Raw genomic sequence first — 17,005 nt, 5'->3', positions numbered from 1 at the left:
CTATATATATAGCATGGAGGTCCCTAGGACGACTGTGGCTTATAATAAATTTCAGTTTTACTCAATTACTGAAAAAAAAAATAGCCAAATGAATGGAAACACATGAACTATGAACCAAAGGCTGAGGGGCCCCCAGCTGGATCAGGCCCTCTGAATAGGTGAGACAGTTGATTGGCTTGATCAGTTTGGGAGGCAACTAGGCAGTGGGACCAAGTTCTGTGCTCATTGCATGAGTTGGCTGTTTGAAACCTGGAGCTTATGCAGGGACACTTGGCTCAGTCTGGGAGGAGGGGACTGGACCTGCCTGGACTGAGTCTACCAGGTTGATCGCAGTCCTCAGGGGAGGATTTGCCCTGAAGAAGGTGGGAATGGGGAATGGGCTGGGGATAAGGGGAGGGGGTGGGAGGGGGGAGAAGAGGGGAACCCATGGCTGATATGTAGAACTGAATGGTATTGTAAAATAAAATAAATAAAATTAAAAAAATTAAACGATCAATAATTCTCAAAAACTCTTCTCCTTAAGCCTCCATTGAACATTTAATGTGTGATAGATTAAAAATTCTATAATGTTAAGTTTTATGTAAGTAACAATATCTCCTAAGGTACCTGTAAGTTTTAATGCCTTTCCATTACACATATAAAACTGTACAAGAAATTTAAAGGGAGAGTGTTTCAAAATGTCATCTATCTCAAATACTACAATCATCATTATATCTTGTTTGGACAGATTATCTCCAGATTACCTCAAAACAGAGACAATCAGATGTTCAGATACCAATGTGTCTGTTTTAATAAAATCTTGTTTTAGCCTTTAGCTTTCTATTTGTAAGCATAGGGCATTTGTGTTAGTCACCCCAGCTACTAGCTGGAAGTTCAAATGATGTTAGTTACTCCCTGAACTGTAATTTAATGCCCCCTAAGAGCCAGCATTGTTTCCACTGTTATATGACCAGGGCTAGCTTAACACGTGGTAAGGAGCTCCCGGGTGTTCTTGGGTTACCAGTTTCAATTAACTCTTGGAAACACTAAATGGCTACTTTTAGTGGCATTATCTTAGTAATATTCAAATCTAGATAAATTTGAGAAGATAGAATTAAAAATTTAAAAGCCTACACAAAAAGGCTAGTTTACTTTTCCAAATACCAGTAAACGAGGTATCTAACACATGGAGGCTAGTGTAATAGTGAGGGGCTGGAGGTCAGACCACAGTAACTTTGGCCATTGAGACCTTAGAAATCTCTTCTAAAGTGAGGCCTGAAATCAATCACACCAACTCGCAGTTGTAGGAAGGCCTTATTATTTGAAATTAGAGCAGGGGTATTTTCATCAGAGGTCTGGGGATAGTGAATGCTCAGCTAGCATGAACAAGAGGCTGAGTCCAACATCGCCTTCTGGTCCCCGGCTTCCCAGGACAGGAAAATAAAAACAAACAAAATCCTTGAATTCATGAAGGACTAATAAAAGAACAATATATAATGAATATTGTCCTGGTAAAACTCAAGTAAAAAGTCACTTTAAAACCTTTAATCAAAACAACAACCACAACAACAAAAAAAAAAACCCTTTAATTCCAGCACTTTGAATGCAGAGGTGGGTGGATCCCTGTGAGACCAGTCTTGTTCACATATGAGTTCCTGGACAGCCAGGACTGTCTCAAAAAAAAAAAAAAAGTCACTTTAAGACTTGTAATCCCATCATTTGGGAGGTGAAAGCAGGATCAAGATTACAAGCTCATTCTCAGCTACACAGAGCTTCAGGTTAGCCTGGGCTACTTAAGACACCATCTCAAAAACAAAGCATTCTAAATCTATTAGCATCGAAGTATTTTATCAAATGTGTACGTGATGGTCTGTGTAGCCTTGTTCCACAGCATCTTTTGATGCTCATTGCCAGAAACTTTCACTAGTGTTACACGCATAGATTAATCCGCCTTTACATTTACGGAGTATTGCATAATCTTTGAAAATTTTTCTAAGTATTTTTGAAGCAATTTCACAATTGCCCATTTATCTTCCTACTTCCACCTAAGTGAGGCTTGCTAAAAGATCTATCTATACCTAAGGGTCAACTATAATGTGAAGGTCATTACCAAACCTAATAGCCTTAGATTAACTTGTTTCCTAATTTTTTAATTAACATACTATTACTCCAAAAATCCCTGTGAATAAAGGATCCTCTATTAAACTGAAAATATAGCTTCTAAAACTCACTAGTATTTTAAAAATAACATGAAGAAAATTTTTATCATGTTAGGAAGATATTAAAATGTCTATGTGCTGTTAAAACTATGCATTTTCAAATCAACTACTAAATTTCTTCCAAGTTCCCCTTAAAGAATCTTTTAAACATACTTCCATTAAAATCTAAATGGCTCAGCCGGTAAAGGCACTTAACCACCAACCTGAAAACCTGAGGTCAATCCTGGGGACACACAAGGTGAAGAGAACCACTCACCCAAGTGCCCACCCCCAAATAAACAAATGTGGTGAAACAATTTAACTATAGTAGTGGTTGGAGACAGATATAAAAGCTCTTAAGATCTTCAAATCAGAAAAGGAACCACGTCCCACGTAATTACGGCTGCCAAACCAGCTCTTACAGAATTTGTCAGAAGCTTGGCAGTTGAGCTGTTGTATAGGAAGTTAAAACAAGCTTGACCAGACTTGGACTCAACATTAAACACTTTTAAGCTTGCCTGCTGGCTCTTGTTCCAGGAACCTGTATGTCACAGGGTGCAGGTTTCTATCCTCCCTTTGGCTATATGAAAAGATGCTGTCATTTTTGTTACTCTAGAGAAACTTTTATACAGGACTCTGGAACACAGTTTGTACTTTCCTGCAACATTAGGTAAGTTTTTTTGTTATTGTTGTTTTAAACTTGGATACTCAATCTGGGGCTTAGGAGTTAAGATTCACTTGAAGGTCCCATCGGGTTTCTGTATACTAAATGGGGGAGGGCATGGTTACCAAGATTCTTCACCCCTTAAACTGTTGGTGATTCGAGGCAGGAACTTCATCTGAGAATTAGAGAAAATTGGATTAGATAAATTTCACATCATACTAGATTAAATATTAATGTGAGTAAAACATGGGAAGAAAAAACTGAAAACTCCAGACAGCAATTTTGAGATCAATTTCAGCTTTACTTTAAATTTGCATTTATGTGTTTACAGAATATACCTGTCTTTAAAATTACTGCAATGTTTACTTTATTCTCAAAGTAGTACATAAAAATAAAGAATTCAAGCTCCTCTGTATTTAGTGTTACCAAGCTTCCATAGGACAGGTGTGCAAACATCAGGTTTCCCATTTCGAGCAAATCTCCACGTACAAACTAAGCTTAACCAAAAAAAAGCTCAAATCAGCAATTACTTAAAATGCATTAAAGAGAAACCTCATTTCCCCCCCCCCCCCAATCAAACTTGAGAACTAACCTTTTGTAACTAAACTAAGCTGTTACACCTTTCCTCTCGCGTGTATGCACCAGGCCAAAGACTTCCAACAACCGATCTCACTTGGCACGAGGACATTTCAAAGAAACCAAAACAAAAGGGGAAGGGGCGGGGGAGAAAGGAAAAGAGGTTTACGCGGACTGCAGCGAGAGCTTCGTTAGTCCACTTCCTCGATGGTGGGTCCTCCAGAGGAGCCGCCGCCTCCGCCGCCAGGGCCGCCTTGGTAAAGTTTGCTGATGATAGGGTTGCACACTCGCTCAAGCTCTTTCTGTTTGTGTTCGTACTCATCTTTCTCGGCCATCTGGTTTCGGTCGAGCCAGTTGATCACCTCCTGACACTTGTCGAGGATCCTGTTTTTGTCCTGCTCGCTAATCTTGCCCCTCAGTTTCTCGTCTTCCACCGTCTGCTTGATGTTGTAGGTATAGGACTCAACTGCGTTTTTGGCTGCCACGCGATCGCGGTTAGCTTCATCTTCCGACTTGTACCGCTCTGCCTCCTGCACCATACGGTCGATGTCGTCCTTGCTCAGACGACCCTTGTCGTTGGTGATGGTGATTTTATTTTCTTTACCGGTGCTCTTGTCGGCAGCGGTGACGTTAAGGATGCCGTTGGCATCGATGTCGAAGGTGACCTCGATCTGGGGGACCCCACGGGGTGCTGGGGGGATCCCAGTCAGGTCGAACTTGCCCAAGAGGTTATTGTCCTTGGTCATGGCCCGCTCGCCCTCGTACACTTGCACCAGCACGCTGCTCTGGTTGTCTGAGTAGGTAGTGAAGGTCTGCGTCTGCTTGGTGGGGATCGTGGTGTTCCTCTTGATGAGCGGGGTCATGACGCCGCCAGCTGTTTCGATGCCAAGCGACAACGGAGTCACGTCGAGCAGCAGCAGATCCTGCACATTCTCCGACTTGTCGCCGATGAGGATAGCCGCCTGCACGGCGGCGCCATAGGCCACCGCCTCGTCGGGGTTGATGCTCTTGTTCAGCTCCTTGCCGTTGAAGAAATCCTGCAGGAGCTTCTGGATCTTAGGGATGCGGGTGGAGCCGCCCACCAGCACTATCTCCTGGATCTGGCCCTTGTCCAGCTTGGCATCGCGCAGAGCCTTTTCCACCGGCTCCAGGGTCCCTCGGAAGAGGTCGGCGTTGAGCTCCTCGAAGCGGGCGCGGGTGATGGAGGTGTAGAAGTCCACGCCCTCGTAGAGCGAGTCGATCTCGATGCTGGCCTGCGTGGACGAGCTCAGGGTGCGCTTGGCGCGCTCGCAGGCGGTGCGCAGCCGGCGCACGGCGCGCTTGTTGGGCCCAATGTCCTTCTTGTGCTTGCGCTTGAACTCCTCGGCCAGGTGGCTGACCATACGGTTGTCGAAGTCTTCGCCACCCAGGTGGGTGTCGCCGGCCGTGGACTTCACCTCGAAGATGCCGTCCTCGATGGTCAGGATGGACACGTCGAAGGTGCCACCGCCCAGGTCGAAGATGAGCACGTTCTTCTCGCCGCCGGCGCAGCCCTTCTTATCCAGGCCGTAGGCGATGGCCGCCGCCGTGGGCTCGTTGATGATGCGCAGCACGTTGAGGCCCGTGATGGTGCCCGCGTCTTTGGTGGCCTGGCGCTGCGAGTCGTTGAAGTAGGCGGGGACCGTGATGACCGCGCTCTGCACCTTGCCCCCCAGGTAGGCTTCGGCGATCTCTTTCATCTTCGTGAGGACCATGGAGGAGATCTCCTCCGGGAAGAAGGTCTTCATCTCCCCTTTATACTCCACCTGCACTTTGGGCTTCCCACCCTCGCTCACCACTCGGAACGGCCAGTGCTTCATGTCCGACTGCACCGTGGCGTCCTCGAACTTCCGCCCGATCAGCCTCTTGGCGTCGAAGATGGTGTTCGTGGGGTTCATGGCCACTTGGTTCTTGGCGGCGTCGCCGATGAGGCGCTCGGTGTCGGTGAAGGCCACGTAGCTGGGGGTGGTGCGGTTGCCCTGGTCGTTGGCGATGATCTCCACCTTGCCATGTTGGAAGACCCCCACGCAGGAGTAGGTGGTGCCCAGGTCGATGCCGATAGCCGGGCCGCGGGCGGACATCCTGACTGAGAAAAACAAAAAAAAGCAAAAAACCCCCCAAAAATAAATAACCAGGCACAGCGACGTTAGGACCGGAGTCAGGAGAGCCAAGCCCGGACCCCAGCCAACGGTCGCCGCCGCGCACAGCTACCCACGAGCGCGATCAGCGTCTCCCGGGGCTCCCGAGGCTGGGTCCCCGCTCTTATAGTCGCCTCCCCCCCGCTGCTTTCTGCAAACTCCCCGAGCCAATCCGCCCCCGGGACCGCCCGCCCCGACCCGTCCAGCTCCCCCACAGGCTTGCCTGGTCGGAGTGACCAGCCGGTGGTCCAACAGATTATCTAGATGGATGAGGGGCGGGACTCCGGCCCCGGGCGGGGAGACCGAGGGGCGGCCGTTATGCAAATGAGGCCCCGCCCAGTGCCTCCGGCCGCTTGGGGGCGTTAGGCTCGCGCCGGGGGTGGGGTGGGGTGGGGAGGAGCCAGGGTGGGAAGCCCCCCCCCCCGCTGCTCCCCGGGTTCAGTAGGCCTTTCCGAAAGCGTGATTCGCTGACCGCTTTGAGATGGGCAGGGCAGATGCCCAATCAGAAGCGCGGAAGCCTAAGCGGGCGGTGGCGGTGGCGGGGCGCGGGGCGGGGCGCGCGGAGGCAGCGCGGAAGGAGAGCGGGTCTCCCCGGGAGGCTTCAGGGCAGTCCGGTGCCCGGGGCCGCCGCGGACCCAGCTCCCCGGGACCGAATTCTCTCCGGGGCGGTTGCATGGAATAAAGAACGGTTGGGTCCGGCTTTTGTTCTCCCCGCCCCTTGCCGTTTCAGCAGCGGGGACCGGGGTTGGGGGTGGGGCGGTTCCAGGGAGGGGACTGCAAAGTCGGGCGGATGCGACTTTTTCCACGCGCGCCACGGCCGGTGCGCGGCGGGGCAAAGGCTGCGCGGTGCTTACCCGGGAGGCGCGCGGCTTCGCGGCCCGCGGGCCTGCTTGCTCGGCCCCGCTGTCCCCACTCCGCTTTTCTCGTTTTCTCTTTCCAGCGCCCTTATGGGTGGTTTTGGCTTTCTTGCCGGTACGGTGAACTGAGACAATGTCACCACCCTCTGCCTCCCATCTCCGCACAGGAGATCAGGTTTAGGAACTGGTCTTTGCGGCTGTGCCCGGTTGAATGCGATTGTCTTTTTCCTACGAAGATGTTGGGTTGGCAGCACAGACTCGTGGGAGAAGGTAGATGAGAAAGAGTCAACCTCTTTCGCTCTTGTGTAGACGGGATGTGAGAGTAATTCTGGAAAGCGCTCTCTGGCGCGAGGGGGTGGGTTAAGAAGCTGACTCCGGTAAAAGGACTCCTTCCTGGAGGAAAACGGAGAGCTGTCATGTGGAGCCACCGCTTCGCCTTACGGAATGGGAAGCTGAGCCGTCATCCCCGACAACTTTGATATGAGATGAAAAGGAAAAAGGAAATGGTCCGTTTTTAGGCCGTAGTGTGGGGTAGACATAACTCAAGAGAAGTGCTGGGAGGAGGGCGTGGAGAGAGGGCAGGGGCACACACAGACCTAGGGAGAGAGTCAGATGCGTGCATCCCGGAGAAAGTGACATGCCTAAGTCCTGCTGAGGAGGGTAAGGAAGGAGGCATTCTTCTATTGTTTTTAAGTAACTTATTCACATTTATCTTAAATGCATTGGTGTGAAGGTGTCAGATCCCCTGGAACTGGAGTTACAGGCAGCTGTGAGCTGTCCAAAAGGTAATGTTGACAGAATTCTATAAAACTTTTAAAAGATTTCTCTCTCTCTCTCTCTGTGTGTGTGTGTTGGGGCTTGTGCAGTGAGGCCAGCAGAGGCCAGAGCTGTGACAGCCCCTAGAGTTAAATAGGGTCGCCAGCCACCTGACATGGGTGCTGGGAATTGAAGCCCAGTCCTCTGGTAGAGCAGTTAATGCTCTTAACCTCTGAGCCATCTCTCCAGCTCAGAATTCTATAAAACTTAATCAGGAAAAATTTTTAAAGATTCTTTTATTTATCTCTCTATGGTAATTTCTAGTTTTTAAAAGCACCTTTGCCGCTGATTTCTTCATCTCATTGATTTAGCTAGTTTAATTACAATTCTTTATTTTCCATGAAAGAAATTAAAGAAAAATTTGAAATAGGAAAAGAATTAAAGAAACTATCAGACCAGGCATGGCGGGTAAAGGCTTACATACCCAGCCCTGGGGAGGGGAGGCCCAACCAAAGGGGAGGGCACTGGAGAGACAGCTCAGCAGTTAAGAATCCTGCTTACTCTTGCAGGGCCCCGGGCTCAGGCTCTCCATTGTCACCCTTTTCTGACTTCCTTGGGCTCTTGTACTCAAGCACACATAAACTCACAAAGGCAAACACACGTACTCATAAATAAAAAAGAAACCTTAGGTACACAGACATGCAGAGAAAACACCTTTATTATAGTCTTATTAGAAAATAAATCTTTAAAAAAAATATGGGGGTTACTGGGCTGGAGCGATGTCTCTTGTAGAGGACTTAGGTTCGGTAACCGCATCCACATGGGGGCTAACAACCATCTGAATCTGCGGTTCTAACTAACACCCTCTCCTGGCCTCCGAGGGCATCACACATGACACAGGTTTCCGTCTCTCCACGCATCTTAAGCAAAACGAGACTCCCAGCCAGCAGGCCCAGACCCCTCCCATTCAAAGGGAGAGGTTCTTTTGTGAAGTCACTGTGTCCTATGGATGCGGTCACTGCAGATCAGTCTTGCAGTCTCTCGCCTCATTCATCTTTAACCGTCTTCTGAAATGACAACAGCAGTTATCCTGCATTTTTATAGCTATGTTTTTCTGCTTTCACTTTTCGCCTGATAAGTTGATGTTTACATGTTTCATGGTATCTTGATCTTTCCCACAAAGATACAATAACAACATTTTTATTTTATGTGACACTTCTTCAGTCAGAACATTAGCATACATTCATTTTGTGGATATCTTTTACGTTTCCCTTGTTTGTATTACGTTTTAAAACAGGCAGTTTTTTTTTCCTTTTGACAGTTAGACCTCAGAATTCACTAAAAACACAGTTTAAGTGGGTGTGGCGACACACACCTATAATCTCAGGACGAAGAGGCAGGAGGATTATTATTACATAGTGAGTTCCAGGCCAGCATGAGCTATAGATTGAAATAGTAAACCCAAAGTAAATAAATAATTAAAATCACAGTCCATTAAATGTGATTAAATCATCAAGTTTTGGACCAGGTAATATCCGTGTTATCAGTGGTATAGCAAAACAGGCAGGCCGTACCAAGACTGCTCACTGCCTCGGCTTTTCTGGAGGACTATGTGGCAGTGTTTGTTTTCACCTGGGAGAGACCATATCCTTGATCTAATATTAATTTGTGTGGGTTCATCCTAAGGAGATCATAGAAAACACCTGTGCTATTATTTATGGTGGCAACAATGAATCAGACATGGCTTAAATATTGAACACAAAAAATCAATTACTTATATGCACATGATGAATTATGTAGTTACAAAAGTGTTTACAGTTTTTTTGTTTGTTGGAGACAGGGTCTTTTCTCATAGCCCTGGCTATCCCAGAACTCAACTATGTAGACCAGGCCAGTCTTGAACTCACAGAGATCTGCCTGCCTCTGCCTCCCGAGTACTGAGATTAAAGGTGTGTGTCACTGTGCTCAGCTATTCACAAGATTTTTAAAAAAAAATACTACACTAGCATTAACATTTGGAAGCATATACATTTACCATCACATCCCTTTTTATTTTTATTTTAATATTTATTTATTATGTATACAGTGTTCTGCCTGCATGTTTGCCTGCAGGCCAGAAGAGGGCACCAGATCTCATTACAGATGGTTATGAGCTACCATGTGGTTGCTGGGAATTGAACTCAGGACCTTTGGAAGAGCAGCCAGTGCTCTTAACCTGAGCCATCTCTCCAGCCCCGACCCCCCTTTTATTTTTTAAGATGTTTCTTAATGTGTGTGCCAGTACCCACAGAGGTCAAAGAGGGCACTGGATCACCTGGAGCTGGGGTTACAGGTAGTCCTGAGCCACTGAAGGTAGATACTGGGAACTGAACTCAGATTCTCTGGAATTGGAAAGTCTGCAGGTGCTCATAACTGCTAAGCTATCTCTCCAGCCCCGTTTACAAGATTTTTAATGACACACAAAATCACCCTTGATATAATGAATTGAAAAAGGAGATTGTCAACTTCTGTATGCTTTTAATTTTTTATTGTTTGTGTGTGTGTATGCCAGCAACATACACGCACCCCGAATGCATACCCATTTGCTTGCCCAAGTCAAGAAGACGCTGCAGACTGTCTTTCTCTAGCATGCTCCTCCTAGTCCTTTGAGACAGGCTCTCTTGCTGAACCTGGGGCTTTCGGTTGTTTGTGCGGGCTGGAAGCCAGCAAGCCCCAGCCATTGTCCCTTTCTGATCCAGCTCTGATCCTTCCTCTCAGAGCTGGATCACAGGTGTGTGGGGTGCACCCGTCCTGTTATATTCATGCTGGGATCTGAACTCCGGTACTCTGGATCATGCAGCAACTGCTCTTTTTTTAAATATATATAATGTATTTATTTTTATTTTATGTACATTGGTGTTTTGCCTGCAATTACGTCCGTGTGAGGGTGTCGGATCCCCTGGAACAGGAAGTACAGATAGTTGTGAGCTGTCATGTGGGTGCTGGGAATTGAACTGGGAACCTCTGGAAGAGCAGACAGTGCTCTTAACTGCTGAGCCATCTCTCCACCCCCCACAGCAACTGTTCTTAAACAATGAGCTATCCTACCAGCTTCTGTATCTTATTTTATTAGTAGAATAATTCCATGTATATGAAAACGACACCAGAATTTAGATGGCAGGGTTATCAGTGATTGTTTTATTATATTTTGACAGTGCTTTTTTTTTTTGAGACAGGGTCTTATGTAGCCCAGGCTGACCTCAAACTCACTATGTGGTCAAAGATGACTTCAAAACTCCTGATTTTCCTGCCTTACCCTTCCAAGTGCTAACATCCTAAGTACATTCAAGTAAAGATCAAACTCAGGGCTTCATGCATGCTAGGCAAGAATTCTTTCAACTGCCCTACCTCCCCAACCCCTCCAATTGATTTTTAATACAGCAATTAACCTTCAACTGAAACAAAGTTCACCAGTCCCATTCCTTACATACAAATCACTACTGATTTCCAACAGGTAAAATCTCTTTACCAGATCATACATACTAGACAGTTTCCAAAAAATTTTTTAATCCAAAGACTAAATTTTCAGATTGGTCAAAGAATCAAGAGCTTTAACATACCGTAAACACTCTTCAATTAATGCCTGGTACCCAGAAGAGTATCTGGAACACAGGAGTAATTCTTAGCCTGGTGGGTTTTGGTTTTTGGCTTGGTGTTGGGGATTAAACACAAGGTTTCATATACACAAAGCCTATAATGCACCTTATCTCTAGGCCACGTTCCCAGCCCATTCATTGTTTATTACAAGTTACCCAAAGCACAATATTTCAATCTGCAAACAACTTAATCTTTCTCCTGTGTAAGAAGAAAATCCTCTTACACATTTCTGTATTAAATGACATTGCAGAGACTACAGATTAACATCTGAAAATATCTGCACTAGCGATCCAGAGCTACTATGAGGCCCAAGATGATGTGTGTGAGTTACCTGACAGCAGAGTGCAAGGCTAACCTGTCCTTTTAATCCCACCCAGGGGCAGCCTTCATTAGGGTTGGGATTGTTTTGAGGAGGCTAAAGAGAACGTAGAATAAGTAACAGCTTCTAATTTGAGGATGCATGAGCAGCCTGGAGTTCAACTAATGATTATATATATATATATGATCTCTATAAACAGTGCCATTTTGTAATTATTTTCCTTTTTTGTTTTTGTTTTTCAAGACAAGGTTTCTCTGTGTAACAGCCCTGGGTTTCCTGGAACTCCCTTTGTAGATCAGGCTAGCCTTGAACTCACAGAGATTGGCCTGCTTCTGCCTCCCTGGTGCGCGCCAGCACGCATTTTACCCCATTTTGTGACAGGGTCTTGCCACAGACACTGGCTAGCTTTGATCCCCATCCCTAGAGTCCTGTTTCTGCTTTCCTAAGACATACTTGTGAGCACACATGCACACGTGTCCTAGTGCACATGGAGGTCGGAGGGCAACTTGAGCGAGTTAATGTTCACATGGTTCTGGGGGATCAAACTCAGGCCTTCAGGCTTGGTGGCAAGTGCCTTAACCTGGTGAGCTACCTCGTCAGCCCTAACGTGCATGGTCTTAAAGTAACTCTCCAATTCCCTGTCCCTACAGGGGGGAGAAATCACTTGTTTTCTTCGAGTCTTAAAAATTTGTCATTGGGTATGGTGATTTAAACCTGTAATTCCTGAACCCTGAAGGCAGAGGCAGGAGGATCACCACCAGTTTAGGGCAGCCTGGGCTAGAATTGAGACTCTGTCTCAAAAAACAACAAAACAAAGCTTAGTCTTAAGTTCAACTAAACTGAAGATACATAGTAAGATGACAGGGAGACTGCCATGTCCCTTGGGGACAGCTAAGCACCTGGCCCTGGAAGGGATGCTTTCCAAGAGGGAGATGGCGGGAAGCTGCGGGCAATCTGCTTTCTTCACCTTGAGTGCTACCCCAAATCATGTTCCTGGGGGAACAGTTTGAAACAATGCGGCAAAGAGAGGCTGCCCTGTCGAGGGGACAGGCAGACCAAACATTTCATTATCATCAACACATGAAAAATTCCTTACCTAAATATAAGCAAAGCAAATTATATTAGCTAAGTCATTTCTTTGAATAGTAAATTATGTTTGCTTTTTTGAGTAAGGAAGTCCGTGAAAAAGCTGATTCTCCTATCAGATTTTTTTTTTTTAAATAAGTAATTCTTTTGTGTCAGGAATAAACCTAATTAATTTGTTTTCATGTTTGCCTTGAAACAGTATTTTCTAATCATTCTCCTGTATCAAAACCAGATAAACAACAAACAGGCAGTAAAATTTTAGTTAGTTCTCTTTGGACCACACATGACCACCTCTGGTGACATTGTGACACCAGAGGGTAGGAGTTGATAACCAACTAGTTACGTTTTAAAAGAACAGGCTGCAAAACAATGCAATACAAATGAAAGTAATGTACAGACAGTTTAACTTCTGAATGTAGAGGAGGACATTTTATTAGGTAAAAGCAACGGATATCAGAATGTAACAAAGATACTGTATGTAATCCAAGAATTCCACTTAAAGTAATGTACAGAAAATAATCACATTATAGTATGTACTTATGCCACTTGTAATTATCGTATTTCATTACACTTGTAGTTAGTTCAGTCAAAATTCAAACCATTTTCTTTAGTAAATCTAGCACAATAAAAACTTAGCCAAAAATTGTATCTTTTCTATCCTGATCTGGTTCCTTTCGTTACGGGATTTTTAAAATTTTTCTATGTATTGTAAGAAGCCTGCAGCCTATATGCTTACGTTCCCCAAAGAGATTAATTAACTCTGTGGTCTTTAAACTCCAACACTGGTCTAGACTTTTTACTTGCAGCATATACTTGGAATGCTTTTGTCTGTTTGTTTGAGATGGTTCTCATGTAGCCCAGGCTGGCTTTGAATTCACTCTGTAGCCAAGGCTGGCCTTGACCTTTTCTTGATCCTCCCCCTTCCCCTTCAAGTGCTAGGATAGTATTCTACCCACTCTGGTGGAGTTCACGCATCAGCATGCCTGCTCCAAAGCTGAACTCAGGTGGACTCTCTTTGCTCTTTCCTTCTCTACCATTATCCCTTCTGGTGGACTCTTTCTCTGATTTTTCCCCAGTTAGTTTCCAGAATGAGATTCAAGTTATTACTACCTTAAAGTTAGGATTTTCTTTTCTTTCTTTCTTTCTTTCTTTCTTTCTTTCTTTCTTTCTTTCTTTCTTTCTTTCTTTCTTTCTTTTTCTTTCCTTTCTTTTCTTTTTTTTTCTTTTTTCTTTTTTTTTTTTGCTTTTCGAGACAGGGTTTCTCTGTGTAGTTTTGGTGCCTGTCCTGGATCTCGCTCTGCAGACCAGGCTGGCCTCGAATTCAGAACACCTGGCTCTGCCACCCAAGTGCTGGGATTAAAGGTGTGCGCCACCACCGCCCAGCTTCTTTTTTTAATTAAAATATTTTTTTTAGACAAGGTCTCATTATATAGCCTGGGCTAGCCTGGAACTCATTATGTAGACTAGGATAGCCATGAACTCAGAGATCAGCTTGCCTCTGCCTCTCAAATACTGTGACTAAAGGTGTGCACTACCCACACTTCCCATTTCTTCAGACAGATTTCTTTGTGTAACTTATTAAAATAATTGAAGATTTTGCATAAAAACAAAGTAAGCATTTAAACATTTGAAATCACACACACACAAAACAAGAAGCAATAAGGAATTAGTCACATAGTTAACAAAAAGTAAAAATAAAAAGTATATTCACAATAAGGAAATAATATAGTTATAAGATTCATACGGTTAAAGAGTGTATGTGTAGCAAAGCATTTATAGTCATAGCCTGGTTCAAATCTCACTAAATCTCACCTCAGGAAAGGTTTTTTTAATAAACATATTATCATTTCATTTAATACTTAATTTTATTTTGAAATTTGAAGCTGAGCAGGACACTACACAATAGTTCTGAGACTAACAAAAATTTATTCTACATTATGAGACCATATCGATAAGTTCAGAAGAAGAAAATAATGTATGGTTTGTGGAAATCTACCGCTACCGAATAATGCTCCTCTGTCAGGAGACTTTTAGAAAGAAGCTTCACTGGTATTCATAAGCAAGTGTGTGACTGGTACGCAGTGAGAGGAAGATTAGTGTTCCACTTCCATAATGGCTACATTATCTTGTTAAAGAACTGGTCTTGGATTTCCTTTTCTGTACCCATTTCTTTTTACTTACACTCTACAGATATTTTTTAATATCCTTTTAAATTGTTTAGCTACATTCCATAGTATATAAGCTATAATTCTGGTTAAGTATAGAATGCTGTGTTTGTGGAACTATGTATCTCCCTTTATAACACATTTACAGTAGCCTAGCAAGCCCTTCATTCTAGAAGGGAACCGTGGAGATACATGGCGTAAACTTTCGTTTTACTGTAGCTTAATCATTGGTATCACATGACTTTTACAGTCACTTTTCTTGAGCAGGTTTTCCATAAGTACTAGGAGAGTCACTGTGAATCAGCATTGTTACAACAGTGTGATTCCAAAGGGATCTTTACTGAGTTCTCTTGGATCTTTGCAACTGGAACTTGGGGGCTGACGGCGTGTGTCAGGAAGACAGAAAGAGATGGCGCCACGTCAGATCTGATTTCCTGGGTCTGCACTTAAAGATTATCTGTTGAAGAATGATTCTTCCCCATGTCCTCTCCAAAGCCAGATCTGTCACTTCTCCAGAGGCTTAGAAGGCCCTATTTCACCACTGCCACACAGAAAAAGACAAAACTCAAGAAAAATAACATCACAAGGCAAACTGCTCTACACGACAACATCATGCTTAGGTCAGAATATTTTAGCTTTGGCAAAGGCACACTGTTGAAGGAACAGAGTAGGAACAAGAGCATACACAGCTCCTAGAACTTACTTACAAACGATTCCTCCTGGTCTAAGTCTTCGGATACAGGGCACCTCTCTAGTTTTGCTGTCGTTTGGTCTAAGTCAGCATGGCTGCGCACGTAAGTACGTAACAAAAGACAAGATGGGGTTTCAGAAGCAGGGGAGCAGAGCGAGGGGGGCTTCCTTTCAAGTGAGATGGTTTCACAACGTGTTTGCTCATGACAAACATCTGACTGAAATACAGATGCGATGAATTTGAAAGTTCATCTTTTCAGTCTTCCACCATCACCGGAACTACTTTCTTCAAATATCAGGCATGTACTTTGCAAATGAAAACCAAGTACAAACATGGCCGGGAATGGTCCTGGGTCTGAAACTCTCTTCACCCATCCCCTGACATTGGGCAAAGTGGTATTTTTGCAAGAATGTTTTGCCCTAATACTCATATCCTTAAAAAAAACAAAAAGTCCCTTAAAATATTTTTCTCACATTAGGGAACATAAGCATCTGAAGGAAAAGGTGATTTTCATAATCTGGGTGCTTAGATTTGTTTAATCAGAAACAACCCTGTAGCTGTGCATGGTGATACATGCCTGTGATATGGCACTTGGGAGGTAGAGGCAGGAGGATCTCCCCCTTCAAGGCCAGACTGGGCTACATGAGACCCCACCTTCAGAACACAACCAAAGCAAACCCTAGCTCTGTCTGTTCACTTGAGAGTGCACACTCGGGTAGCACTATTGGCTTAAGCAGAGTGGAAGCCATGTTTTAAGTACGGCTTAAAGGCTGTAAGTTTAACTCTAGTCCTTCTTCAGATGGGTCATTACAGACTACTATGCAATTTTCTTGTTTGTTTGGTTGGTTTTCTGAGACGGTTTATTTGTGCAGCCCTGGCTGTCCTGGAACTTGCTCTGTAGACTAGGCTGTCCTTGAACTCAGGTCCACCTGCCTCTGTCTCCCGAGCGCTGGGATTAAAGGCGCATGCCACCATGACCAGCTTTTTTAATGCAAATTTTTATTCTTGGCTCCGAAACGTTTATCGTCTTCCTCGGGTGCTAGCCTTTCCTATGATTTTCTACTTAGCTCAGTGGTTAGCACAGACACATTAAAATTTAGAAACCAAGATTGAACTGTATTCTTCATATCACCTTTCAGTTTTAATGCCCTTCTGCCCTCCATCGATCTGTGTGGGCTTTGATACAAAGAAAATCTCTCATTACTAATTTGCCTCAGTGATTTGGTTCTCTTGACTATCGTAAGTTAAAGATTTAATCTCAATGCTAACTTTTTGCCTTTGCCAGAATATAAACATATAAAGAGCTAAGTTTCATGTTTTTTGAGACCATACCCATTACCAAGGAGTGTGTCCTAGAGTTAGAGAGAGCTGCGTAAGGAGCAGGCCATTTAAATGTCTACATTGTTTCCAGTCACAGAACATTCTCTATTTCATTCCTTTATTTCAAAATGTCACTGACATATGGTAGGCAAATTACCAAAGTGGTAGCTTTAGCATAGGATCTGTTGTCGAGTCATTAACTAGTAGCTCCAAGGTCTGAATCTTGTTCTCCTTAAAGCACTAGTTAACTTTTTGTGTTGAGTGCTGCCACACTGGGGTGGTTATGAAGCTGTGACCTCCCGGGGTCATCTTTCACTTCCGCAAGACCACCGTTGAAGAGCTCACCTAGAAATCTAGATATTTTCATCAGTGGAGTTATACACTGTTAGAATAACCAACTTGTGGTTTTAAGCAGATTCCTTTAGGAAAGCAACCACACTATACCATCGGGGGAGGGGAATGTCTGCTAGCCAAAGGAATCCTGAGTTTCTTATCCACATCTATTCATGCAAAAAAGAGGAAACTGGTTATTTATTATCTTTTATTCCCCCTCGGGGAGATTTGCTCAAGTACTCTGACTTCTTCAACTCACTAGTTCCAGG

The 17,005-nt window shown here is 44.5% G+C and overlaps 2 protein-coding genes across 3 annotated transcripts in view; both read right to left on the bottom strand.

The window, feature by feature from the left end:
* Positions 1–3,121: 3,121 nt before the first annotated feature.
* On the bottom strand, positions 3,122–5,899 carry Hspa2 (heat shock protein family A (Hsp70) member 2). Its single transcript, XM_028876064.2, has 2 exons — positions 5,797–5,899; positions 3,122–5,521 (listed from the first exon to the last, which is right to left on the bottom strand). Exon 2 carries the CDS (start codon positions 5,514–5,516, stop codon positions 3,609–3,611), a length of 1,908 nt encoding a protein of 635 aa, XP_028731897.1. The 5' UTR covers positions 5,517–5,521; positions 5,797–5,899; the 3' UTR covers positions 3,122–3,608.
* A 2,026-nt stretch (positions 5,900–7,925) lies between these two features.
* Zbtb1 (zinc finger and BTB domain containing 1) overlaps positions 7,926–17,005 on the bottom strand; it is a 30,842-nt gene continuing 21,762 nt past the window's right edge. Inside the window, exon 3 of one of the 2 annotated variants that reach the window (XM_037210635.1) lies at positions 7,926–8,253. In XM_037210635.1, coding sequence (XP_037066530.1) covers positions 8,202–8,253 — 52 coding nt within the window. In that variant the 3' untranslated portion in view covers positions 7,926–8,201. Of the gene's footprint in view, positions 8,254–13,610; positions 14,934–17,005 lie in introns of those variants that run through there. The other variant, XM_028876063.1, reaches the window with a different exon arrangement.

This window comes from Peromyscus leucopus, chromosome 14 (assembly GCF_004664715.2).
Source record: "Peromyscus leucopus breed LL Stock chromosome 14, UCI_PerLeu_2.1, whole genome shotgun sequence".
Lineage (NCBI taxonomy): Eukaryota > Metazoa > Chordata > Mammalia > Rodentia > Cricetidae > Peromyscus > Peromyscus leucopus.
This window is presented reverse-complemented; position numbering and strand designations above follow the sequence as displayed.